At 43.0% G+C, this 27,966-nt stretch overlaps 1 protein-coding gene across 3 annotated transcripts; it reads right to left on the bottom strand.

Annotated features, from left to right (window-relative positions):
* Positions 1-782: 782 nt before the first annotated feature.
* On the bottom strand, positions 783-27,966 carry EHHADH (enoyl-CoA hydratase and 3-hydroxyacyl CoA dehydrogenase). Of its 3 annotated transcripts, none has more exons than XM_049803437.1 (7): positions 27,863-27,966; positions 19,906-20,009; positions 18,994-19,166; positions 17,454-17,565; positions 17,031-17,135; positions 10,645-10,986; positions 783-3,296 (listed from the first exon to the last, which is right to left on the bottom strand). In XM_049803437.1, the coding sequence occupies exons 1-7, from the start codon at positions 27,934-27,936 to the stop codon at positions 2,026-2,028; spliced, it is 2,181 nt and encodes a 726-aa protein (XP_049659394.1). In that variant the 5' UTR covers positions 27,937-27,966; the 3' UTR covers positions 783-2,025. The 3 variants fall into 3 exon arrangements, with proteins under 3 accessions (XP_049659394.1, XP_049659396.1, XP_049659395.1); XM_049803439.1 differs by lacking the exon at positions 27,863-27,966 and adding an exon at positions 27,708-27,736; XM_049803438.1 differs by lacking the exon at positions 27,863-27,966 and adding an exon at positions 21,352-21,500.

Here is a 27,966-nt window from a genome sequence, read left to right as displayed (position 1 = left end):
CCTCTGTTCTCAGTAATTTCCATGAGAGGAGACAAGAAGGGTAATGGGCACATCAGACCCACCAGCACAAAAATGCTGCAGGTGAAGGAGAAGCATTTTGGGCACAGGGTAGAAGCTGCTGGGTCTCAATATCCTGAGACCAGCATCTCTCCTACAGAGGAAGGGCATGCCCTCTCCTCCGCAGCCTGCTCCCTGCTGCAAGGGGAATTGCCCTTTCCCAGCTCATCTCCAGTATGGGTGAACACCACAGCACGAGGCATAGGAGAGGGGATGTTAGCCCAGGCAGTGCATCGTGTCCAGAGCTGTCCTGCTGGATGATATGACAGCCACCAGCACCAGCCAGTGTTCTTGTGTAACATGTCACGCAGAGTCTGCTCATGTGGAAGCAGTGCTTCACCTTTGAAGAAATGCTGGGTTGCTCTCAGCTGTGGCACACGAGTGATTCAGGGGAAACTACAGCAGTTTGCTGGGCCTGGAATTAGGTCTTTCTCTGGTCCTGGAGAAAAATCCTCCCTGGAACCAGGCAGTTGGGTTGGCTTGTGACTTCTGAAGGGTTTCCTACCCTCAGTTTTGCACCCTCACCCACTGAAGAACAGGGGTAGATAAAGGGCAAAATAAGACATATTTAGGAAAAAAGAAGCATGTAGCCTTTTCAGACACAAACTCCTCCACAAACAGGAAAATTATCTAATTCTCCATGCAGAGAAGCAATGAAGAAAAAACAAAGAACAAGCACATTTTCTTTTTTTCTACTATCCAATGTGATATCATATAATCTGTCATTAGATGATTAAAGCAGTTTTATTAAAATAAAATGCAAAAGTTAGACAGCCGATGTCCCTGAGAAGGGAACCCAGACCAACCTATTCCCTGCACCAGACTGGAAGATATATTCACTAGACATAAGAAATGGGAGACTTCGTCCCAAAGCATCAAGCCTGGAGCAAGTTTGGCTCACTCTCCCCCTGCTCTGCTCTCTGCTAGAGAACTGCTGTCTCCCTGCCTGCCTGCAGGAATGTTCCTGCCTGCACAGTTCTTGAGCCGTCTACTTCTCAGTGTGCCCTTGGCCCATGTGAAAACCCGGTAAGTGCCAGGCCATGTTTCAATCTGGTCAATTAGAGCATGCTGAGATCCAAGACCTGGTAGCTGTAGGCAGGCAAGATAGGGGGAGTGATGGCAACACATATCTACACTTAAAAGATGCCAGAAGATGTTTCTGCTTGGACAAAGCTAGGTGGGGATAATGATAACGGAGGATGGAGTCTGAATGCAGAAGGCCAGTTGTGAGCCACCAACCACAGGGCAGGTTAGTCAGGTCGATGTATTTGTGGCTTTTCTGTCATTTATTAGAATCTCCTCTGCAGCAGGGAGGAGGGATGGTGCCAGCCCTACCCCTTGCTCTGTGCCCAAACTTGCTCTCTCCAGTTCATTTGACTTGACCTCTGAAAGGCGCTGTGCCCCTTGTGCCATCTCTCTCTCCCCCAGCAGCAGGAAGGGAGCAGGCTCCATCTGGCTGTCTTTGGGAGTGCCAGGGAATCCAGTGGAGGTGGGCTGCACAGGAAAGACCTGAACAAACTGGGAAATAGATTTAAGGCAGGATCTGGTAGATCCAGCAGGTGTTGGGTGAATTGTGATCATCTCTCTCCTGCCTCCCACCATGATTTGCTATGTGGGCTGTGGATCCTGCTCCCTCCCTTCCACAAAGACAGACTGGAAGGGATGTACAGCTGTGAAGACCTGAAGGCAGAGCAAAATGAGGCGGGCCTTTACACAGCAACGTGTGAAGAAGGTGGGTAAGGCTGGTGCTGAGAAGGAAGGGTAGCTGATGGCAGTGGTTATCTGCAGCAAGAGGGGGACTGAGATCAATCATCAGCCAAAGTTATTCTCTGCAAAGGCCCAGGAAGGTCAATGACATTGTTTATGAGCCTTTAGCACTTTGGTTTTGATTGGAAATGACAGTGCAATTACAGCACCTGTTTCATGAGATCAGCCTCCATTGAGTGTATATAGCAGGCATAAACGAAATCACAGCTTGTTGCTCTGCCGGCTGAGGTAGGACATCCACTCTTTGAGAGGAGGGTTCCCCATAGCTACCAGCTTTTTCAGAAAGACACTGGGCTGTAGCCCTGGAACATCAGGGTGGGCCTTGGAGTATTTCTGCAGCTTAGCCAGAACGCGAGGGAGCCCAATGGTGGAAGCATAGAACATGGGGCCACCCCTGTGCTTTGGCCACCCATAGCCATTGATATAAATTACATCCAGGTGTTCTGGGCCAGATGCTATTCCCTCAGCCAGGATGTCAAACCCTTCATTGATGAGGGAAAACAAACACCGCTCCAGGATTTCCTCCTGGTCTATAAAGCGGGTGTTGATGTGATGGGTGTCTCTGTACTGGGACAAAAAGTTGTGAAGCCATGGATCTGGCTTGGCTGTCCTTCCCCCAGCCTTCTCATACTGATACCAGCCTTTCCCAGTTTTCTGGCCAAACCTGCCATTCTCACACAGAAGATCTGGCAGTGGACTGTAGCGATGGCCATGCCGTTGGCGGGCAGGTGTTCCTGGAGGTAGTGAGGCCCCAGTGAGGCCCTGGCCCTTTCGAGACCTCCAGCCCACATCCAGCCCAGCAAGATCAGACATTCGGAAAGGTCCTAACTTAAACCCAAAATCTTCAAGAACATGATCTACTGCTTCTGGTCTGCTTCCTTCCTCTAGAAGGAAAACTGCCTGTTGTACATATGGAAACATCATCCGATTCCCAACAAACCCAAAACAATTCCCTACCACTACTCCAACTTTTTTCAGCACTTTGGCTAGTTGCATAGCAGTGGCAATAGTGGTGGGGGATGTGTGATGGCCATAGATTATTTCTAATAGCCTCATCACATGAGCAGGGGAGAAGAAGTGTGTGCCAATGACCTGCTGTGGGCGGCTCGTGGCAGAAGCTATTTCATCGATGTTCAGGGCTGATGTGTTTGTACACAGAAAGGCCCCTGGTTTGCAGATTCTTGATAGCTTGTGGAATATTTCCTTCTTTAGTGCCATGTTCTCAAACACAGCCTCAATGACTAGATCTACATCACACAACAGATCAAAGTCCACAGTGAAGTGGAGACGTGCAGGATTATGGAAATCCAGGGTTTGGGCACCCTGCTCCATTTTCATAGCCTCACGTTCCAAAAGGAGCATCACAGCTTTTCTTCCCATGTTCAGATACTCCACATCCTGCTCCAGGGCTACCACAGGTATGTTGGCCTTAACCAGAGAAGTTACAATGCCTCGGCCCATTGTTCCCAGACCTAGGGATAAAAGTGAGACAGAATCAGAGACTATGAATAGAAAATGTTACACTTAATCACTTGTCAGTAGCATTTCCTTTGTAACTCCAGGATAAAAGGTGGAAGCCTATCCAAAATTAGTGGTGCACAGATACAAAAAAGAATTGAAGACTGGGAAAAAGGAAGGTGAATTCTCTATTTCAGTGAGCCTAAATGTTTGAAAAGCAGTAGCATAAAGGCAAGTTAATGTCCTCTCAAGCTTACAAAATACCAGTGGGATTCACTCCAGTGTGCACAGACCATGTGATTCGTGTCTCCTCCCTGCAAAGTTTTATACCTATGGAAACCAGCATCATTTAAGAGTTAGAACCTGGGGATCAAAGACAGGAGTTCTGAGTTTCTACTTCAACCCTGTTACCAACTTCTAGCAGGGAGTTCCACAAGCAAGCTTCATCCTGAGGATATCAGTGCCTCTCTGTTCCTGTGAGATGGTCCTATATGGGCACTCACAGAATATTAGTGTAAGCAAATACACCCTACCCAGAGGTTTTGACACCAGAAAAACTCAGACAATTGGTTTTTCCCTTCTCCTGCCAAGCTTCCTCTTTGTCTCCCTCCTCTTCTCCCTCTGCGTTTCATTGTGTAATCTCTGAAGCAAAGAAAATTCAGCTGCTGTTTCTGTAAAGACTCAGACACTGACCTGCTCTAAACTTTGTCCCTAAAGTGTTGTATGTCTTTCATTGCCAGGTCAAACGGGATGGAAATAACAGTGTTCTTAATCCAGATTTCAACATCTTCTATCTCATTTTTAATCACTCTGGAACATCAGTAGCCTTTTCCTTGCTGTTCACACTTTGTATCAGGCATCTTTGCCCACTGGGAACTCTCCAAGTCCTCCAACACAGGCCATTCCTAACCTCTGAAAATTCTCAAAGACACAGTCTTCCTTGTCCCACTACACAGTTAAAGCGCTTCCCCAGAATTCCTGTAACTGAGCATCCATTCAAGCTGTATTTTTTCCTCCAAGATCCATAAATGCACTACTACCAGCTCATACCCGCAGGAATACCAGTGTAGAGATTACTGGCTTGATCCTTTCCTTCCTTCTGAGCCCTTCCACCAGCTCTGCCCTCTATTACATTAAATGAAGCTGCACACTTACACTTTCCCATGTTGCACAACCCACACTATTTATCCTGCTCTCCCATGATGGAGGCTTTTCAGACAAAGTTAATACAAACTAGTAAGAGAAGGCCAGCACAATTTTATCAGCTTTAAAAGTGTGAAGCATCTGAATGGGAGGATTATTAATATCCTAAATAAAGCAACAACTAGACAAAGTACGGGTTTGTTATAATTCTGTAAAAATGATTTTTTTAATCCCAGGTTTACAAATGAAAGTCAGCTAAACAAATAAACAGAAACAAGGGGATTAAAAAATTTGTCTAAAGCAGCTTTGTAAAGAAGAGCTGAAATTATGTCATCATTTAAACAAGTTCCAACAGCCAAGGTCAAACAAGGTAGTATGTTTTTCCTGCAAGCTACACACCCTCGGTTTAGTTCTGTCCACCCTCAGCTTGCATACACACAAGACATTTAAAACATTTCCTGCTTAGCCACAAGAAAATAGTTTTTACAGACATCACTTCTGGCAGCCTGCTTATAAACCATTACAGTCCCAAGTAAATGCTGAAGTTCCTTTCTAGGGAATTAGATTTGCTACTTCATTATCAAGTACTACTAAAAACTAATTTGAAAAAAAGCCCCTATAATAATATGAGTCAGTTCTTAGTATTTCAGTGTCCACAGTTTGCTGACTAAAAAAATACAAATAGCTCCTCCTACTGTGCTCAGTACTCGGAGCCTTGGATGTCATAGCAGGTACAGTTAAAGGCAGTTTTTTCCCTGTCTTTGGTGAGCTACACAAACTGCTTTCTTCTTGGACAGTGCAGGAGGGTAATTCACCACCTCATGTATATCCACCAAGCCCAGTCCCATTTTTAAGGCCCCCTTTGACATCAAGCTAAAGTGTCTGCAGTTCAACATGGCTCCCTCTTGAAGTCTTTTCATTTCCAGGGTGAAGACCTGGGGTTTCTCCCTAGAATTCCCAAGCTCTAGTAAAGAAATAATGCACACATCCTGGACCTTATTAACTCCCGTTCCTCTCAGCTTCAGTCTCATGACTGAAATCTTAGCAGTTCTCTCGCAATATGAACATGCTGCTTCTTCCTAAATCAAAATCTCTTCCATGAGCAGAGGTTCTCCAGCCTTCTTTTCAGGGGACGTTCTGCAGTGGTGTTAGCCGATTCCCCTGTTTGCTTTCATCCACATGTAGTATGAGTACTCCCATCTACATTTTAGCCATCCCATGATAGACAGGCATACATGCTTGTAGTAGTTCACTTTCTAGGCCATGGGAATAGGCTTATAGATAAGATATGAGCTTGCCAAGCTTGTTTCTGACCTAGAAAAGCTGTCTCTCAACTTACTACATAACTCTTCAGTGGCCTGTATGAAATGATGTTTAATGAAGCTGGCAGAGAGAGTAATGAAAGCCCCAAGGGTTTTGTTACATTAGAGCTTGCACAGCATGACTCCCCTGGAAATATTTTCTAAAATTGGGCTATAAAACTAAGGAGATATTTGGCTATCTAGCAGGGAAAGAAGCATTTCTGAGGACTCCCCTTTACAATTTTATAAAGCTGAGTGATCTTGGGGAAGAATAGATTAGAGCAGAAAAAAATGCCAGGGAATCATTGGGCCTTACATGTGTAGAAGGCTGTAGAAGAAAGACAAAGGGAAATGGCACATGCTCAGCTCAGATCCCACAGACCAAAACATGGCTAGGAACTACTCCAGAATTTCTACTGTATGTTCCGTTGTCTTCCTCAATAGTGCTCTCACTTCCCCCAAAACATGAAAAAAAATCCCTATAGTCTTATCTTGCATGCAGGGGACAGTTTTCAGGGCTGTGTTTCCATCTTTCATGCCCAAGGCACATCTTTCAAACGAAGACTGAAATCTGCTTCAGGAAAAGAACAGTGTCTAGCCATCTTGCTTCTGGTCTTTTGTTGTGAAATGTAGCTTTGACATATAAATAAAACTATACTTGAACCCATGTAATTTCAGGCCAAATATGGATATGTCAAATCCATTTGCTGGGCAAGCTGAGTGAATAATGACTGTTAATTATTGACCTGTCACATGAGGTACTTACTTAGAATATGAAAAATCATGCAAAATTAATTGAAGGACTTTAAAAACAAATTTAAAAACAAATGAACTCGAAATATGTACAAAGCAACTCATGTACAGTCACACACACTAGAGAAATAGAGATCAGAGGAAAATATTCTGAACGATAATGAATATTTGGACTTTAAAATGCCAGGCAATGGAAATAATACTTTATAGATTGGTAAAAATATTAAAAGACTGTTCCAGTGTTCCTGTTAAAAACAACAATGAGCTATTGGCAGTGGCGAACTGCTGCAGACTGGAGCTGCTTCTTTCTCTGTTTCAGGGTATTAATTTCAGGCAGAATAATGTGATACTCGAGGCAAGCAGGGAGCTATGGGGAGACTGCAGAAGGGACAGAGAAGAAATCTTTTTTCTGGGTGATGAGGAACCAGAGAAAGAGGAAAGAAATGGGAGCCAAGAGTTCAGAACAAGCAGAAGCAAATGAAATAGGTGACATTGCATGTGGCTGAAGACAGTCAGACAGCTAGGCCAAGAGCAGGAGGGATCCCACATAGCTGGGTGTTACCCGCTTATCAGTCTTTCAGCAAGCAAACTGCAGACAAAGACAGCTAATGGGAAGCCAGCACTACACAGGAATGGGTGCCAGTTCATCAGCAATGCTATCTATCAAGCATGCCCACAAAAATGATAGATCATCCTTGTTGTTGAATCTACATTAAGACATGGTCAGCAAGTGATGTGCCAGCTCCCTCCAAGTTCCTGATAATATTGGACAGATGGGGAGCCACAAAGCAAGGCTCCCCTAGCATTCATGGCACTGCCTCCATACCCTAAAGGTGCTCTGTGCCTACAAAAAAGGTAATGAAGGAGGAAGAAGTCAATGTGATCTTCTCAGGTCCTTCCCATTGTGCAGTGATAAAAGATAGAAGCAGCAGCCTAATGCAACATGATTTTAGTGTGTGAAACAGCACAGCACTGTCTATTGGAAAATGTGTCTGCATGATTTCTGACCATCCAAAATGGATGCTCTGACTTCCCCTCCTCTCTGCACTGAAAATAGACCCTGGATCACCTAGGTAGACTCAATACTTACATGGATGAGCAGCACTATTTTAAAAGGTGTCAGTCCCTCAGAAATCATCCCTAAGATTTTGATTTCTGGTGCTGCAAGAATGTACTTAAGATCAAGAATGTGAAACTATGAGATACTGTACAGCATGGTACTGACTGGAGAATGACTTTTTGTTACAGCAGCCTGAAAGAAAAAATACAATTGTGTTGGCATATTCTATGACTGTCCCTAACAGACTTGCAATTTCACTGATATCAAAAGGGAAACTAGGAGGAAGACCTTGAAAGGGAGGAGAAAAAGCACAGTGGGGTGGCAGAAAGAAGTGATGGAAAGCAGTGACACTTAATATGGTGTGGGATTCAGAGTTAAAAGGAGGTGATCAATAACCTCCAAAATAGGAGATGTCACCTATCAAATGAAGTATAACATGAGCAACTAGCACAAACAAAGCAAGTTATAATTGTAGGCTATGGGGGCTGTATTGATAGAAGCAGTGATTAAGAAAAGGCATTAGGAGTCTTGATAAGTGTCAAGGCCCTGAATACACTAATAAGCTTTAATGACCCTGACATGCTACACCTGGAGCCTCCCACACGCACTGCCCATGGGCTTTGGAGCCCCATTTAAGCTCAGACCTGGGCCTTTAGTCTCTTCCTCAGCTATGTTGGAGGAGTTCTGGTGTCTTATGGTGGCTGTGCCAGGCTAAGGACATTGTTGATCCAGACTTCAACCTGCAGACTGGCTTCCTAACTTTACCTTGGACCTGCGTTCATCATATGAACTTTGCTTGATCATCTGTACTTCTAGTAGATGCTGGCCATGATCTCTGGGTCTGCCCTGCTTGCCTTGCTCAGGTACTGTAATAATTGATACAGCAGTGGATTGTGCTGCCATCAAGAGGGAGAAATAGGTTGATAGGTGCTTCATGAAATTTAGCAAGGGGAAGTGCAAAGTTCTGCATCTGGGCAGGAATAGTCCTGTGCACTAGTGTATACTGGGGGCTAACTGGCTGGAAAGCCGCTCTGCAAAAAAGGATCCGGGGGTCCTGGTGGACACTAAGTTGACTATGAGCAGCAATATGACCTTGTGGCAAAGAAGGCTAATGGTATACTGGGCTGCATTAAGAGGAGTCTTGCTGGCAGGTTGAGGGAGGTGATCTTTGCCCTCTTCTTAGCACTGGTGAGACCATACCTGGAGTACTGTGTCCAGTTCTGGTCTCCCCAGCACAAGAGTGATGTGGCCCTGTTTGAGCAGGGGGGTTGACAAGATGATATTCAGAGGTCCCTTCCAGCCTCAAAGATTCTGTGGTTCTGTCCCCCTGGGAGATGTTATTGCCATTGGCTCCCCATCCCTGGGGTGCAGCTGCTCCCTGCCAGTAGATAATTAGCAGGGTGTGTTGAATATGGCTAATGTGAAAGTTGACTGTTAACTTGAGCATACTAAGTAGGAGCAAGGAAGAAACATCTTGGTATCTGGTCTTAGTGTAATTACTCCTGGAATGCTGTTCCCACTTCAGCTATGTGCGCTTTATGAAGCACTGAAAAATTAAGGGAAGTTCAGGGTCATGAATATGACCAGAGTGTGATGACACATTGTGCTCTGCAGCAAAGTATCAAAGCACTTAGTTTATTTATTCTGAAAAAAGTATGGGTTAACCTGAGCATTGTCTGTAACCAGCTACAAAAACATTGACACTTGGGTGTAGAGGTTGGGGCAATTTCAGATGAGAATTCAGAAGCCTGTCTGGAGATGAGATGCAAATACTTAATCCAATGGATGGGAGATGTAGTGTAGCCAGTTCAGTTTGGAAATAAGATACAGATTATGTTTCTACCAGAAGCTTTTAAATAGAGATTGCATTTGTCCTTCGAATTCCCTCTAGCTCAGTTACAGTGCCAAAATAAGCAGATCAGATCTAAACAGCCCTTCTGGCTAAACTGTCATTGCAATTGGGACTTTGCAAATGTATTATTCTGGCATGATTTATCAGTACGTAGCAAAGAATGTCCATTTGTTCACCTGATTGCTCCTACAAAACTTCCAACATGAGCCCTTCCTGCCAAAGCCCATGCTGCAGGACTGACCTGCCTGGGATTGCATATGCCCAAAGTACTGTGCTCTTCAAGTCACATGATAAACTTGGCAATAATTCACACCTCTTTACCTCAATGCTATAACACTCATGGATCCTCCTCACAATGTGGACCAATGTGTAAAAACCATTTTCATTAAAAATATGGCATGGCAGCTAATGAAGAGAAAGGAACTTCCAAAAAAAAGTGTTTCTGTGGCCTGAAATGAGCTTTCAGAGAGCTCATATTGAAGAGCACAAAAGGCCTGAGAAGCACCCAGGAAAGAGCAGTGTTGATCTGGTAAGCTTTCTCTGAAACAGAATGGATGTTTTCCAAGTGCTCCTTTACTTGTCTAACCATTTTTGGAGTGCTACTATCAACAGGCAGAGCTGAAAGATAATTTTTTAAAATCTCAGCAGTAGATCAACCATTTTACTTAAATTGCTCTTATAAAAAAATTAATGAAGGCATTATCTTGCTGGGCTACAAAATGGCAGGAGTAGATCCCAGTGAGATGAAATCTTCTTAAAATACAGCTGTCAAAACATTTTTGTATTAATACATCCCCGAGTGCCTCTGTGCACATGCACTTGCAGTACAGAACTAGACCAGAAGGAGGAGAATTTCATGTGAACCTGTTTATAACAGGGAACAAAGCCAGACTCAACATAACAGTATTTAAAAGGGACCAGACTGCTTATGGTCCACAGATGAAACTGTCTGAAGTGAGGACGTTATTCTTTCAAAGAAAGAGGTGGCATCAGGTAACAATCTAGTGGGATGGGACTTGCCATCTGAATTTCTGAGCTTACCAATGCAGTGACAACTTCCCTCCTTGCATGTCACCTATGGGTGTGGAGTATCTTTGCCTGTAATGTGTATCAGTGACTTTGGCGAGTGACTGCTAGGGAATCCCACTTCAGCCTTCTGCCATGAGTAAAGCCCAATTATACTCATCCAACTACCCTTCAGCTCTGCTGTTAGCTGTGCAGTCAGCACCACAACAGTTTTTTAATTCCCTTACCTATCACAGCTGCTTTGCACATGGGCTGAGGGGAAGCAGTTTTCCATGAAGCTCCACTGGGTGTTGTCCACTTCTGCACGGCTCTTTCTGCAAAGAAAGCATACTGCAGTGCTTGGGCCTGGCCTGAAGTCAGCAGGATGTTGAACAGCTCTCGCTCCTTCTGGACTCCAACTGCAAAGGGCTGCTCTGTGGCAGCTTTGACTGCCTGGAAGCAGAGCTCTGGAGCCAGGCATCCATGGCCCTGTTTCTTTACCTTCACAAGAGCCTCACTGAGAAATGCTTCCATGTTGGGCAATTCTGGAACTGGCTTCAGGCTGAGCCTGCGGAGTCCCAGTGGCTGGCCTAGGGGTAGAAAAATGGAGTTGCAGAACAAAGCATCCATATCTGTAAGACCACATATTTTTCACCCCTTTCTACATAGACTGGGAATGCAATCTACCTCTTTTCCTCCTAAGCTCACTGCATTAAGGCTTGCATGGCACAGTGATCTGGGTCTAGAACTACAGTGTCTGACATTTCTCTTTAGCTTTCTGTTTGCTCTGACAAATACAATTTTTCAAGTCCCTTCTCAGACTTCAAAAAAAGCAAGATTTCAATTTAAAAGTAGTAATTATCTCCTTCCTTTTCTCAGCTACACAGAGTGCCTTGACTTCTCCAGTTCTCTTACTCCACAGTCCCAGCTGCCACATTTATATGGCTCTTTCTATAAGCTTCAGTACTAAAGTTTTGCTCTGGTATTGTTTAGTACTCAGTGCCCAATTGACTTTGCTAGCCAGATGCATTCTAGCAAGGGTCCTGACCCAGGCATTTATAAGAGACTGGGAAATATACCCTCACTTCAATTCTTCCCTGACGGTAGGAGTCCCTCTATTCACTTTGGGACTAACCAAGAGGACAGCTCATGCAGTGTGAGTTGGGGAGCAAATGAATAACAAGGGAGAGTTCATGCTTCTGTGTCAGCAAGGGGTGAATCAAGAAGCCACACAAATACATGAGACTCATTACAGACAGAGGTTGCTATGGTGATACCTAGAAAGGATTTTAATTGAGAGAGGTTAGTTACATTTCAGCTGCCAAAATCCTCTTCATCCTCTTCAGAAGTACAAACCTTGGTGCCTTCTAGGAGATCTCTGATCTGTCCATATTTAGGCAGCTTCCCTCAGTAAAGACCACGTAGGAACAAGACTGGAAATTCAGGATGTATCCCCTTACTATTCCAACATTTTCACAGCCTTTTGTCATCATAGCCACATCCAAATTGTTAACTGTGTGGCAATGTTACTGCACTGAGTGCTGCAGTGCTGTTCCTGGAAGCACCCAGGACTGCCACCAAAGCAGGATAGTAGGAGGGCCCCCTCTAATGAGAACCTTATGCTGAGTAGCTCTCTGGTATAGTCTCATTGCCCTAGCTGCTCTTATATGAGCTCTGTCACAGGACCATGCTTCCCTCAAAGGTGGCATATTGCATCCAGCTTCCCTTTTTCTTCCTGTTGTCTGAGTTAGGGAAGTGCCAGTGTATCAGCAGAAGACTCAGGAGCAGAAAATCATACACAGGATGCTGAAGAGCAGGAATAATGGCAGCACTGCAATCATGGTTGCCCAAAGAATGTGTCCTGACTCTAGCTCCTTCTCTGAGACAGAGCAATGTTTAAGAGAAACAGAAATATGAGTTTCCAGGATGAGTTAAGATACTGATTTCCTGAAATAATGGTCTTCAGAGCTCAGGCTTTTTACTTAAGCCTTTTAGAGAATAAAAAAAGATGAACACTCACTGTGTAAGTAGCTTTCCTTGTAATCAGAGTTCATAAGAATAATGTTTACATATTGACAGTGAATATAGTTTGTATCTGCCAGTATTGCAGCATTTAGTCAGGATAATGTTCCTTTATTTTGGAATCCTTTGTTTCTCTACTAAATGTATGTTTTTTTAACACACAGTCCTTTACTTAGGACTTAAATAGTGGGTTTCCTTTCATCACAAGAGGAAACCTCAGGTTTGTCCCAGAAAGCAGATCTGATGGCTGGAAGGCCACTTAAGACTGGGCAGATCAAGGGACTTTGTATAACATCTCTGATGTGGAAAGGACTGGTAAAAAAGGAATACTACTGGGAGCCTTTAAGCTTGGTCTTCAGATAGCAAATAGTACTTGTAAGCACAAACACTGATGGGGGACATGAGACAGTTCCTCAGAGTAAAAAAAAGTAACCCCCCTCAGGGCCCTGTAGCAAAACTCTTATTTAGCGGTAACCTAAATAGGTTTTGCTGAGTATTTCTACTGCATCTCCATGCAGCGTCTTTGCTTCTGCAATGCTAATAAGAATCAAAAGCATATTTATGAACAGGAAAAAATTATCTGAATCCAAACCTGGGAAGAAGAGATCAGTGTGGGACACCTGCAGCTTGATTTCTGAAATCAAAGCAGCAGGAACATGATGAACAGTATCAGGCATCAGTGCCCCAGGGAAAAGTGTCATCCATGCACAGGAGCTAGCACAGATACCTGCTTTGTTTTACTAGGGTTTGTAGTCCAGGTGGCAGAAAGGACAAATCAAGTCTATAAAATTCCTATCAGCAAAAGCAACATGTAAGCATGCAGTATCATATATTGTGTTATTTAAAGAAAAAAAAAAAGGCATCCCAGATCTGTAACCCTTGGGATATTACAGGACTTCACATGCAAGAGGCATGGCTAGCCTAACAGTCTTCCTGGTGCAGTGAACTGCTTGTGAATTTCTGAGAAAGAAAGCAGAAACTGGACCCCCGCTCTTCAGGCTTGCAGTGGTCTCGGGGCTGCCAGAGACAAGTCCAGTTTATGTCAGACCTTTCACAAAGTCTGGTTGTGTCAAAGGGACACTTTGCTAGACCTTCTGCCTAATGAAGGTGGCAGCCAGAATCATGAGCCCTAGAAAGAGATTAAAATGTCTTTATGCTTTACATCTTCCCAGAGATGATGTGCTAAAGGCTCTTGCAACTGTAACTGAAAGCCTTTCTCCCACAGTCTCCATTTAAAGCATGCAATTACCTGACAGCAGTATCTGTTACTCCTTTGGGTTTTATGGGACTCAGAAGAAACACATGCTTCCTCCACAGTTATTCCTAGTGTCTTACAGTCAAACTCATAATCATCTTTCCATGTAGAGTTTAATACCTGTGGCGCCCAAGCTAGTCTAAACTGAATTGATTTTCCTTGGCTCTTTGGTGCAAGCCATTGATACTTTTGTACTCTGAGAAGATGATAAAGGTAAATCAGCAGATGTGGTCAGAAAGCAAGGGATGATTATATATGAAGGGAAAGCTTCAAAGAAGTCTGCTGTGCAGAGGATCAGCAGCTATTTTCTCCAGCTGAGGAAGACAACAGCAGGCCAGCAAGAGGTGAGCAGTATGAGCTGCAAGCTACTGCCTGCCACAAGCAATTACAGCAATTTTTCAATTTTGTGATGCCATCAGGTGGACAAATTATGTAATGCAGCTTTGAATTAGTGCAGTGATTATCAAGCACATTTAATGAAAGAATATTCTCCTTGTCTCCAAGCATTTACCTTCTGTTTATTCCTTTTAAAAAAATGCCTTCAAAAGTGCAGATACTTTCTTTTGCCCGAAGAAGGCCAGGAATATACGCTTGCTTCCTATCTGCAATATATAATTACTGTTGCAACCACTTATTCGGGACTCCTTCAGAACTCCTTTTGAAGGTGTTCTTCATTAGGTATAATCCATAAAAAACGTATGGGTGAAGATGCTTTCCTGACATAGCTACCATAAAGGTAGCTCTGTCAACTGCATATTGAAACAATAATCAAGGACCCTTGCTTCAGTAAGGCCAGTCATTTGAGAATGATCTCTTGCCATGAGATACTGCAGCTCCAGAGCTGAGAAAGCTTTAGAAAATAATTCCTGAATTGATTGTTTGAGACTGTTCTTGCAGTACAGCCTTCCTAGGAGCAGAAATTCCATCAGTGACAAAACTAGTTATTTAGCCAAACTGCTCTGTAAGAAGCCATCGGTTGTTAGCCTCATGTTTTAAAAATAAATCTCATCAGAAACAAAATGCTGCATGCCATACAAAGAAAGTGGACTTCTGTGATGGCATCTTTTTGTGCATCTCTGTCTCTGTGTTTATTACTTGAAAAATGTTCACTGAAAATGGAACGCAATGTGAACAAAGACCAAACCAGCTACAGAAGACTGTCATCTCTTCTGCCACCCTGAGTTAGTGCTTGATGTAGAGAAATAAAAGTGCTGGTTCGCCTTTGCATGGCAGGAGAATTATATTAATGTTAGGCAAATGCCAAAGCCAGGAATGACTCAAAAGGAACATATGGACTCTGGGTACACCATTCTTTCAAACTATCAGGTAATCTGAGGCTAAATGGTGCCTCAAAACTTTTCATGGTCTTCTGCAAGGTCTAATGAGAAATTTTCCAAGCAGGAAAGAAATAAAGATTAGCTGACTTGCCAATATTTTCACTGTTAAAGCACAAACTGTAAATGCCAGTAAAGCTGTTGGAAAGAGTCTGAAAGCATTTTTAAAATCCTGTTGGAGTTGGTATATAGTGTGATATGAAACACCTTCAATGACATTACTAATTTTTACTGGGGTAACTCAAACCAGCAATAAACAGCAAATCTACCACTAATCATGAGTAAGACTGGGACAGGTTACCTGCTGAACATCCAGCTAGGATCCTTGTATGCTTATACAGTTCTCAAATTTTTCTGGTAGTGACAATTTGCAATGAAGATGAAGCTACAGGAGAGAAATTTGCCAGTAGTGGTGGTAGTGGACATAACTTCCAGAAAGCAAGTGACACTGAGGAATAGTGTGCTCAATTAATTCCTGAACTTCTCCTCTAAGGTCAAGCTGACTTTCACAACTATCAGCCTCTGCACAATGTCTGTCACAGAAGAAATAATACAAATATCTAAATTTCACCCAATTTCACATAGTATTTGTTGAAATCCAGAATGCTTGCTGGTTTGCCAGTTCTATTACTCATTTTATGATACACTGCTGCTGTCATCAATACTGGTATAGATCTTATGCAGGGCATCATTCAGAAGCCCAGAGGGTACATCAAAGGGAACACTGTTGGGTTAATTTGCCTAGAAGAGTAGTAATATTTCACTGCTCTCCCAACAGATGGAGAAACAGAGTTCTCATTCAAAAGAGACAAAATCGGTGCCAAAGTATCTTTGTTTTTCTTAGAAGCAATAGTGAAGTACATCACATGTCTCTTTCTAAAGAATTGTATTTAAATAATCTGATTACATATAGGGAAAGAGAAAAGAGGACTGCTTATGTCATCAATTCTGCTCTAAAAATGAAGCCTGAAAATACCATAAGATGAATACAGTGAAAACATAACCAAAGAATACCCTTTTGCACCTATCTGGTAAATCTCAAGTTGTAGGGAAGTATACAAGACACTGATCTTTAAGAATAGTCCATTCATTGAACTATCTTAAAAACATGGTGCGCTGTCATCTAGGACAAAGCTTAGGCTGCTTCAACTTCTAGCACAGGAGAAGTGCTCCTACAGAGAAGAAAGAGCCTTGTTTGTAGTGAAGAGATCTGCAGGAGCAAAAGCAGCACCCCAGCTTGGAAAATCATTGCCTATAAGGCCATATGATTGAAGCAGAAAGAGGTTTTTTGGTTCCTTGCATGCATCTCATTGTGATAGAGATCCAAATGAAATCCTGATAGAAGTCAGTGGTCTGTTTCCAAAGGTACAAGGAGGTTATAAGTGGAAAAACATCCTGTTTTCTCTCAAGGCGGTGCTCCTGTTCCTTTTCCTATGTTAACTCCAGTGAATTTGATTTTGTTATTTCTAAAGGGGGCGGGAATTTCTCCATATCCTTCCCACCTCCGCAGGCCATTTTCTTACATAGCAACTAAAGCTAAAGGATTAGGGATAGTCACTTGCAGACTCATGGATCATTAAGTTGGGTGGAGAATGTGCCAGCCCCTCCACTAGAGGGAGAAAGTTATTTTTGATCAGCCATTACTGATGGGGCAAACAGAATACATGCAATACCAGCTGTGATCCAAAACTATATATGGAAAGAGCACATACTCCCCCAAATCAGTGGAGTGCAGCAGCCTAGAGGAGCGTGTGAGTTTGGATGTATAATTAAGAAGCAGGAGGACTTGATATGTATCTATTCTCCAAATCCTCGCCTGAATTTCTGCGGCTCTCCAGCATCTGAATTTTTCACTTCAGACAGCAGAAAACAAACTCTGCAATTAATTCTATCTTATATGGATGCCAAAACTCAATGAATGGAGCATATAAATTGGAACAAAGTGGGGGACTTTGTTCTGACTCTCTTCAGCCCTGAAACATCACCAATTATTTCTTGGCATTGCTACGTTTTTTTCCCTCACCAATCACTTTGTTTGCCAAGCAAATTGCAGCCTCAACTGTGTTTTCTTCCACAACTTCATCAACCAAACCCAGCTTCAGTGCTTCAGTTGCTGGAATGTGTCTTCCTGTGATAAAAAGAGAAATAAAGTGACTACAGTGGGGCATGATGGGCAGTTTCATTCTTTTCAATCTGATCAAATGACTTGTGCGTAGCTGGCTTCAAATATGAGACATATTCATTATCAGGTACATAAAATGCATTACTAACTACATGCCTCAGAAGCATGTTTGTCCTTTTCTTAGCCCATCATTAGAGGAATCAAGCTGAATTTCAACCCAAGCAGCTACAGAGGTAGAAGAAATTTAAGTTTCTTAGACCAAGCTGGTGGTATGATTAATGCCATATTCTCATATACAGAGCAAGGCCAAGGACAGTACTTTACCTGTAGTGATTATATCCAGAGCAGCTGGTACGCCAATCAGTCTGGGTAGTCGCTGAGTGCCTTCAGCACCTGGAAGTAACCCAATGGTGACCTCTGGGAAACCCATCCGTGCCTAAAATGAAGTCAAATTCAATAATAAATCTGATTACAAAGAGTGATAATTACAAACTGAGCAGAACAAAGGGAAGACAAGCAGACCTGATTCACACATTGCTCCTCTAGGAAGTCTCAAAACTTCTACATAGAAACTTCATCCTTGCTTTTTGCCACATATGACATTTAAGACAAAAGCCCACTCAACCATTTCAAGAACTTGTGTATGAATGCACAGGAAAAACATCACTTTCAGTGGATGTATGTGTGGTAGCACAGCACTGGAGGAGACCTGTGAGGCCAACAGCATCCCCCAGACTGACACATGACTAAACTAATGCTTTCAAGCAGTTGTTACCAAATGCTGGAGGGCACTCTGTGACTTAACTGTTACCTCCCTACTCTAACTCTTGGAAGTTTAGTAAAGGAAAATTGGTTCTTCCCTAATCTTTCTTCAAATGTGTTTCCTTCAAATGGCTCTTGGTGCACTTGATGTTTAATAGGGTTATGGCAGAGAAGCCAGGGGCAGCAGGAATAGAGGGTCTTGTCTTCTCTTAAAAATCTATTTAGATTTTGTTGCCTAGTTTCAAAAAAAAAAGAAAAAAAAATCACTTTGCACATTTCCCATTGAGCTCTTAAGAGATTTGGTGTCACCTCTTACAGCACCCACCTTAGGTGGCATATAGGGTGATGTAGAATACCTCTTTATGCTGTTACAGCCACCCACACTGTCATAGAGAAACAGTGAATCACACTGCAAAAGTGAGGGGATGGCCCTATCAGTGAAGAGTCTCTATAAGCATACCAGGTGCCACTAAAAGGTAGTTCAGCATTCCTGAATCTTGAAGGAGGTGATTCAAGAAAAAAACCTGATCACTCCTTAAAAGATTCTTGAAGCTGTCTTTTGGTCAGAGTGCTCCTTGATGACCCAGAGCTCATGGGGAATCAAATCATATATGCTCCATGCTAGGTGAGTTTCAACTACCTATTGAAACCAGGCCACTAGCAGAAAGAAATGCAAAATTCACAGGGCTGGGGGAAAAAAGTGACAGTCACGCTGCATGAGACAGTAAGATACAGCCATCTACATCAGAATATATGTAATGACTACTGAGACCTAGGGCATATTAACATTCAGTTACTGAGGTTTCTATGCAGCCATCTTATTCTACTAGTTACAAATTAATTTTATATTTAGAAATTACTTGAAATTAGTTATTTTGTAGGACTTATGCAAGCATGTCAAGGATGGCGGTGTAGGTGAAGAATGTCTGAGCACACAGACTTGTATCCTGTAGCTATAAAGCCCACCTCCTCTGGGCAGATGATCCCAAGAAAGGCATGCTGTCCCACTGCTCTTCAGGAGCAGTCTCACACCCTGTACATAGCCATATGTGCATGGCTCCTGATGCCTTCACCAGTCTCTCTAGTTCGCAGCATGTGTTACCTTCACATGTGCAATCCGATAGTGACAGCCAAGTGCCACCTCCAGGCCTCCTCCCAAGGCAACGCCTTCAATGGCAGCCACCACAGGTTTCTCGCTCCTTTCTATGAGAGAGATGATGGGGCCCAAGGCAATACCACGTCTCTTCAGAGAAGAAAATCCTCGAATGTCAGCTCCTGAGTTAGTACAGATTAAGAGGAATTAGTGGGCAAGGCAGTGATTGGAATGATCCTTCCCTCTGTGCCATTGAACACAGCTGCTCACAGATGGCCTTGCAGAGCGTGTTGCTGGTAGGAGAGTGGTTAACAGGAATCAACCCCTTTTGGGACAACCTTCAAGAAACCCTGACTCCTTGAGCCTATTCAGAGAGCTCAGGGAAGGGCAAAGTACAAAAATACATAGTAACTGTAATGATCATACAGTTACTACAGAAATTTGCAGACATTCTTGGTGTAATAAAGTTGACTCTGGAATAGTTAAGTGCAAGTTACTACTAACAAGCAATGCAGAGCTCCACAAAAATTCTCTACCTTCCCAGGTCTCTACAACTGGAGAAGATCTGTTATTCACCACTGTCCCACCCCAGGTACGTTCCATACACTGGATCAGTTGATGGTCCAGAGATTTTATACAAAGCTATGGAGAGTAAGGAGGCACCAGTACATTAGGGAGATAAGCAGCTGTCCCTCATTTCAGCACGAACACACCAGCTTATTTCTGGCCTGGACAGTCCAGCTTGTCATGTACCCCATGTCAACTGTGGCGCAACAGAATAGAAAAAGGTCACTGTCTTGTGGTTATTTCGTCAAATCAGGACTTTTATCAGCAGTGTTATGAGGCAGAGAATCTTCAGACATGGTGGGTGGAGAGTGTTTCGTCTTTTTCTCAGGCTGTGTTTGATGAAAAATATCTTACCTGCACTGAATTTCCCATTCTCGCCACAAATCATAACAGCTTTCACTGAAGGATCTGCATCTGCTCTCTTCAGTCCATCCTCCAATGCCTGGAGAACTGTCAAACTGAAATGAATTAGAAATTAACTGAGTAACAATCAACTACATACCCTTCCAGTAGGTCTGTGTTATAAACACCAAGCATCCCAGTGAAAACAAGCAGTATGTCCAAGCAGATCTCTCCCCTGGCCTGTCTTCTGCCACAGCCTCTAAGGGTGAATCATTTTGTTAGTGTCCCTCTTACTTCAAGGGCAAGCGCCAAAATCCAACAAGATTATGACTGCTGACCTGTCATTCACTTCCTGGAGAGTCATCTTCTGGCTATGATATTGCTGTTTCCAAAGCAAGCAGCACAGGGAAATGTTCTTTTGAAAATGTCTTTATGAATTCAACTTTCAGGTTTTCAGGAAAACAGTTTAGCATAATTTAAAAGTAATTAATGCTAAACCACTGTCAGTTTAGGAACTTTTTTAAAGGGAAAAGGAGCTCCAGGGATAAAAAGTTACCTTTCAAACACCTGACACAGATTTGGTGCTGTGCTGACGATTATAATGCTTTCACCTTGCAAATATCTGTATATAGGTCCAGACTTAAAATTGTGTGGGATCCTGTCAAAGTGAATTTGGGCCTAAAACACTACATAGAATGTAATCTTTTGTCTCATCTGAACATATTTCCACACACACAAGCAGTAAGTGTGGCCAGCAAAGAATTAACGAGGAACTTCAAAATGGAACAGTAGAAGTATAAATAGTATTTTTACAAATCAGATATTTAAAAAATCTGATTTGACTGTATGCCCACTTCACATTTGAAGCTAATTTATATATACATGTGTGTGGATGGATGGACGTGGAGAGTATAGTCTGTTTTAGAAGACAGTGGAAATAAAGATGGTAGGTAAAAATAGAACCATTAACACCTAAGACTTTATTAATAGAAATATTAACACAAATTGTGTGTATATATAATTTAGATACCAAAATATATTCATATACATACACTTGTAAGTATATAAGTGTATATATAGTTTGTGAGATAGACTTTTCTGTGTGCATGTGTATATACATATGTAGATATGCCTCTCATTCAGAAAATCTGAGCCACGAGCAGTTGGAGGCTGGAGGAATACTCAAAGAAGTATCATACATGCTCGCTCAGTCCTTTATAAATAGACCTTCCATTCCTAGACCTCCAAACCCTAAGCCCAGTTTCACATGTAAGCTTGGTGGCTGATGAAAAGGGAGCAGAGCTCTGTTGATGCCCAGTGGAGAGGAGTGTGAATTAAAGAGAACTGATAGAAAGGCCTGATGCATACTCAGTTTGTTTATGTTTTTCAATATATTTGAAGGCATTTCATTTAAAAAGGATGCTTGTCATAAAGTAGATGAAAAATATATTGCTGTACTTATGTGTAATGCTTCTAGGTGTGTCCAGGGTGGGTAATCACATATTTATAAAAGGCAACAGTTTGCAGCACTGAAGTGGAAATCCATGGACTGAAAAGGAAAACCTGGGGAGCCCAGGAAGTTTCCTGCAAGCCAGCTGTGTGAAGTCCTGCCAGCCTCCATATTCCTCCTTCAAAACAAAAAATTAAGAGAAGCTATTAGCAAAGTCTATTAATCAGAGCTGTTGGCTGAGGGGACTGTCTAGGGGGGTCTCCAGGATCAGCTGCTGCCTGGATAAGGCCATGCTACACAGAATGATCAGTGGGAGCCCTGAGACATGACAACCAGAGACTGAGAAGTGTTATTTCTGGAGAGAGAACAGCTGGTTATGTACCAATTGCCTCATCCAGACATCAAAGAAAACTCTGAAGTCTGATGTTAGTAATGGTTCTGAAAGCTGAAACTTAAAATGAGAATAATTTGGCCATGACAAAGAAAAACTATTAGGTGACTTGGTAAAGGTCCTTCCAGTGCATATAGTTCCATGTAGCAGAATATGAAAGCCCTTACAATTTTAATAATGGTTTCATATTCTGTGGGGAAAAAAAAACATGTTAAAAAATTGTTTTTATCTCACTCCCTTTGGAATATGGAGTGCTGTGGCTGCTGCTATTTGAGGAGGACCCACAGGCTGTACCCAATGCTTGCTGCTCTTAAGAGGTCTGTTTTTGCATCAGTGGAGAGCCAGGCCACAGAAATACCGAATTCACCTAGTGGCTGGAAGATTAAAGGGAAAAGCATTATGAAATGTCATTACATTTTACAAACCATGCTGTAAAAAGGGGGAAAAAATACGTACCAGGATTCTGAACAAATGTTAAATTACTAATTTGAAAATATTGTATAGAAAAAAGGCGCAGTTCTCTCTGAACCAGATGAAGCAATCAAAGCATTTCTGTGTCTGTTACAGGCACATGATCAGCAGATGCAAAATGCCCACATAACAGGTTTGTCTGCATTAAATGGAAAGGTTCAGGATTTTATGTAGGAAATTAGTTACAAGCCCTTAGCACTTACAACAATATACTCCTACCAGAAGAAAAATTAGTCATCAAGGCTGCCACAAAATAGCAGTTCAGTACCTACCTGACCTGTATTAACCCAACAGAACTATTTTTTGCCAGAGAATAACTTGACCCTGTACCTGCATAAATTTCTATTTTCCCTCCATACAACTTTTTCCTAGTGGGAATTTTCTCGTGGGACAAAAAGGAAGAAACATCAGACTTTTTGCAGTTTTTTGCTCTCCTAAAATGGAGCAATAAGTTTGCTTCAGGATATGCTACAGTCCAACACACAGGCTGCATTGCTTTGTAACTCACATATTATAACTGGTACTAAAAGATGTAATTTTCAATGAAAGCATTGTAGTAAAATGTATGACAGTAAAGCTATAAAAATACTCAAGAGTACTACAACTTCAAAAAGCTAGAGCATTAAAGAAACAAAAAGTCACCATAATTTGCATAAGTATTTCAATGCTGTGACAGTGTCATTCATTTAACAGTAACAATGCAAAAATTCATTCCATATATTCCAATCTATGCTTAATCCTATGCTATGTAGTCAGCTCCACCACGTATACTATTTGGACTGTAAGAATGATTCTGCTGAGATAATTCAGTGTTATGGGTTTCAGGAACACACCACAGGTGTTAAAGAACGTGTGCACCAGGGTAAGAGAATATTCTCGTAGGTCACCACACCAGGTTATTTTTATTTTGCATAAAACTTATTGCACTGATGATGTGCTGGATTTGTAACAAGGTTTTGTTATTTACCTTAACAATTTCAGGGTTTAGCTAGGGTTTGTGAATGTGAACTACTTTTTTTTTTTTTTTTTTTTTTTTAAGTAATTTAAGGGAATCCTGACAATTTACTTAGTCACCTTTAAAGAAGTGAGACTCGAATCCAACAGCAGAAAATGCTGTTTATGGAAAACATGCAGGTCTGGTCCTTTCCCCTTGTGCTTCCCCCAACATCCACAATCACTGCATTGGGGATGTTGCTCTGTATGCCTACAAACTCTCTTTTTAGCATCCCTTATACACCTGCTGTCCGTGAATTTGCTTAATCCCTTTCTGATTCTGCTGATCCAATCTGCCTCCACAGACTCCTGTGGCAGCAAGCTCTGTATTATCTGTTTTAAAACAATCTCTTACTAGTTTAATCAAATGCCCCTAGTTCAACTGTTGCAGGATTTGGTAAAGGATTACACCTTTATTTACTTTCTTTATGATTTTGTAAACCTTGACCTTATTCTCCCACAGCCTTTTCTTCTCCAAATGGATGACACACAGCTTTTTCAGTCCGCTTTCTTATGCAGTGCACCATCCTTTGGATTATTTTGGTTGTCCCTTTTCAGATCATCCTTATCTCCTTCTGCAAATGCAAAATCCGGAACTACACATAACAGTTAAGATGTTTTATGTTGCAGAAAAGGGATGCCCTCTGCTCTGTTCTCAACATACATCCTGATGGTACCCAATATTTTGTGGGCTTTTGGGGCTGCCCCAGCACATTGAGCTGAGGATTTCACAGAACTATCAAAGGTAAGGATCCCTTCCCTGAGCTGTAACTGCCAGTTTTGAGCTTGGCATCCTGTAAGCTTCTCCTGGGTTATATTTTTTATTTAAAGAACTTTTTTGCTATTGTTTTTTTTAGCATGCCTTGATCCACTCTTTACATTTTTTTAGTCTTAATTTCATGTCTCCTGTCATGTTTTATGGGCTTTCTTGTTCTCCTCATTTGAGTAAACTTTCCACTTAAAAAAAATCAAACTTTTCACTTAGTCTTCTTAGCGTTCTCATCAAGCCATGCAGGGCTTTTACCAGATCATTTGCTGGCTGAACAGTTTACCTGGGCTTCTAATAAACTTAAAAAACCCCAAATCCCAAACAACGACAATCCAGCCTCCACCCTTGTTGCAGGCTTCTTGTCTTTTGGATAGCTGCTTGTAGCACTTTTGTTTGAACTAACTGCTGGGTATTTACATAATTCCCTTCGAAACTGAGTACTCATGTGCTGGATTTATCTGGTCTGCTCCGTCTTGCCTCAGTGTCAGATCCAGATGTGTACTAGTTGCTGTCACACAGCAGCTAATACAGCTTGAACAGAGTCATGCACATAAATTAAGGCCAAACCCAGAACAGCATCCTTTCTGTGGGGTTTTAGAACAGTTGTTTTAGGAAGCAGACACTTACTGCATTCCAGCATTTTCTCCCTGCATCTCATCCTGATCAGGTGCTGATCCAGTCCAACCCAGGTAATTAGACTCTCCCATCATTGCTAACTATCTTAAGTTGCAGCTTCTCTAATCTCCTTCACATTTTCTGATCATTATGCTGATCAGGAGTCAGACGGACAATCCTAGCAGCCAGGGAGAGCCTTTTTCAATCCTGACTGTTATGCTGTTATACTTTATATAATCCCACATGTACACTCCCCTACCCCATGTCCTACCCTATCATCCCTGGAGCTTTTCTGCACTTGTCAGCTTAAAGGTTGAAATACTCTTCCACATCCTTCTTAATTTTCAGTGCCAGAAGCCTGCCTCTGCTAATAAGGTATGGCTGGTCCTTTCTCTTGCAAGTCTTGTCTGTCCATTCCCCAAAATTTCCCAGTTTTTTGCATATCTAAATCCCTTCTCTCTATGCCATAGTCTCATAAATGTAGATCTCTGAATACTAAACTTCTGCAAACCAGAACCAAAAATCCCAAACAAATCAAATTTGGTACATGCCACCTCTGCTGATGGAGAGAAAGATTACCATGAAGGGGAGTCTGTGTGTGGGAGCCAAATTTGCTGCCAGACTCACAAGTCAGCATACATTCCCTAGGAAAGTGTTGCTTGGGAGGTACCTGCACAGCAGTGCATTGTGTCAGACAGGAGAAAGCAAAATCCTACCCACCAGTGGCTTCTAAATTGCTAATGACTAGGGCGATGGCCTGAGAACTGGGATAATGGCTCCGAGTGCTACATATAATGGGGAGAGAGGGGTGAGGCTGGAGCAGAGCAGGGAAAAACCCACCAGCCTTTTTAAAAGCATCTGTGCCTGCTGTGAAATTAAATTTTTAGGATTGCAGGAGATGAATCGTCTGTAACTTTTACTGTCTGCTATCACCTATGTAGTCAAACATTTCCAACAGCAATCACAAACCTGCTCCCCTATGGTCCAGCACATAAAGTATGCAGAAGCAGAAAGAACACACAAGGATCAGTGTGCTTTGCCCTTCCTAGCTATAGCCAGGTCTCAGCTAAAAACTACCTGATGGCAAGTATGAGATAATTATGGATCCCTTCTAAAACCGGTATTACCCTGACATGTGATCAAAGACCACAGGCATACTTTAAGTTATAGTTTCATGGCAGCTTAACTGATTTAAATCCTTGCTGTGTAGGTTCCCATCCTTCCTCACGTACTTCTACTTGTGCAATTGCAGAAGGAGCTGATGCAGAGCTAGGCTGGCTGAAAACCCAACCCAAACCAACTGGCTGGTGTTCAGTCACACTTGCACCCTGAGCTGGCTCACTGACAGTCACAGGAGTGCCAATGCTAGCAGAGCAGTGGCTGTGAGAAACCATGACCAGGATCACAGCAGTCCCATCTTATGTTGTTCTATGGAGCTTGTCACGAGGGAATGAGCCTACATGAGTGAAGCAAGTTCTCCTAGGGGTCTTTGTGCTGGGGGGCTGTCAGCAGAAAAGTGTGGGCAGCACAATACAGGTGTGGGGGAGTGAAGATACAGCACTCAATGGAAACTGCTTTTTTAATGGATGTATAGTCTGCCAGGCTCTTCCTTCTCCATTCCGGGGCTGGGGGACAGGACCACACCCACACCATCTGCTACCCTTGAGGGGCAAAGAGTAAAGGGTAGTAACGGCAGGGGTCTGTCCTGAAGAGGCTGTTGTACAAGTGCATGCAGTTGCTGTTCAAAGTCAGAAGGCAACTTTGGGTTTTCTCAAGGACTTCTGAAAAGAGGCAGAATTAAGGTTCCTTTAAGCACCTATCTTTAGCTCTGAAGGATGGAAAGTTTAGTGTGGGTACAGCCTGGAAGTTTTCTTAGACTGGTCTGGAGCACAGGACATCCAAGGGATGTCTTGCACCCTGCAGTTCTGGGAGTCCTGCCTGCCTAGTTCATCTAATCTGATCAGGTCACTCCAAGTTTGTTTTTTTCATGATAATTATCTGGGCATGTGAAAATGATCTTACTCTACTTTTAAACATGTTGCAACAAAAGAGTGAGCATTGCCAGTTACTGCAAAGCAATGTAGCTTGCTACAGAAGGGCAGCAGGTTGCATTTCCTACTCATGCTCTTACTTGTCTCTTTCAGCTTGTTTAACAAACGTTCTGGCTTACAAGTCAAGCATAACTACAGTGGATTTTTTTTGGCTTGTGAAAATACACTGAATACAAACTACAGGAACTGTTACAGAACAGCTCTTCAACTACAGCTGCTTCAAAAGGGTCTACGTGGTACTCAGAATCAAAGGAACTAAAATACACACCTTATAACAAATTATGTAAAGCCAGAAAGCACGTACATCCTTTTCAAAACACGTGAAAAGCTAAAATTTCAGAGGCTCCTCCTACAGATTGGTGTTTGTTTTTCACTGGCTCGTGTTTGAGATTCCTTGGGGCCTTTCTTGACCAAGGTCAGCATTTAAAGTTCAATTCCTTAATCCTGGCTTTGGTTTAATCCTGATGCCAGCTCCTCTTGTTGAACCATGCCTATCCACAAGGCCCTTTGCCCTAACCCCTGCGCTCACTTGGATAGCGCAGGGACTTGCCAAGCAAGTACTGTGGAGCGTATGGGGCAGGCAACTAAAGCAGTAGCAAATCTGAGAGGAAAAACTGGTTTTCACCTACAAGCTCTGAAGGAACTTCGGGGAGAAATGGCTGAACTGCTACGGCTGCTGCGCAATTTCTTGCCAGAAGCATCATCTTGATGCTTAAAGACTGGAAGGTGATGAGAAATATGCAAAGATTTTAAACAGCTTCCATGGCAGATGACAGCAAGTACAGAATGATGAGCCTGACAGCTCTCCTGCAAAAAGAACCCACTAGAAATTCTAATAAAGAGCAGAAGTCATAGAAAAGTTCAGCATGTTTTTTTTGCAAAGGGAGATCTAAGCTCTCTCTGAGGGAGTCGTCCGGGCTGCGGCAGGTACCCGAGTGCTGTGTTCGGAGAAGTCCCTCGGCAGAGGCTGTCAGGGGGCTGGGACCCTGGGACCGGGAGAGGCCTCACGCACAAGGAGGGAGGGGGCGGAGGGGAATGAGGTGAAAAGAAAGGAAATACCCCCACCCCGCTCACCCAGGGAGGGCAAGCGCCAGGGACGAGGCCTGCCGCCGCTGCAGCCCCCATAGTCCCTGCCCGACGCACCCCCTGAGGAGCGGCGGGACCGCAGGGGCTGCCGCCACGGGAAATGGCGGCCGGCCGCGGGGGAAGCCGGCCGCGCCTGCCGTTACCTCAGCGCGTTGACCGGCGGGTTGCGGAGGCGGATGACGGCCACGGCGGCGGCGCCCCTCGCGTCCTGCGCCATGTCGAGCGCCTGCCGCTCTCCCCGCCCGGG

Source organism: Accipiter gentilis, chromosome 6 (assembly GCF_929443795.1).
Source record: "Accipiter gentilis chromosome 6, bAccGen1.1, whole genome shotgun sequence".
NCBI classification, from domain to species: domain Eukaryota; kingdom Metazoa; phylum Chordata; class Aves; order Accipitriformes; family Accipitridae; genus Astur; species Astur gentilis.
Note: the sequence above shows the minus strand (reverse complement) of the source record. Positions and strands in the feature narration are given on the sequence as shown.

Coding starts and splice junctions, on each gene's coding strand:
- EHHADH (XM_049803437.1), bottom strand. CDS start 27,936: ATGGCGCAGGACGCGAGGGGCGCCGCCGCCGTGGCCGTCATCCGCCTC. Junction 17,566..18,993: donor ATCGGATTGCACATGTGAAG/GTAACACATGCT, acceptor ACTTCATTTTAG/GCACGGATGGGTTTCCCAGA. Junction 10,987..17,030: donor CTTGGCAAACAAAGTGATTG/GTGAGGGAAAAA, acceptor TTCTACCCCTAG/GCCAGCCACTGGGACTCCGC.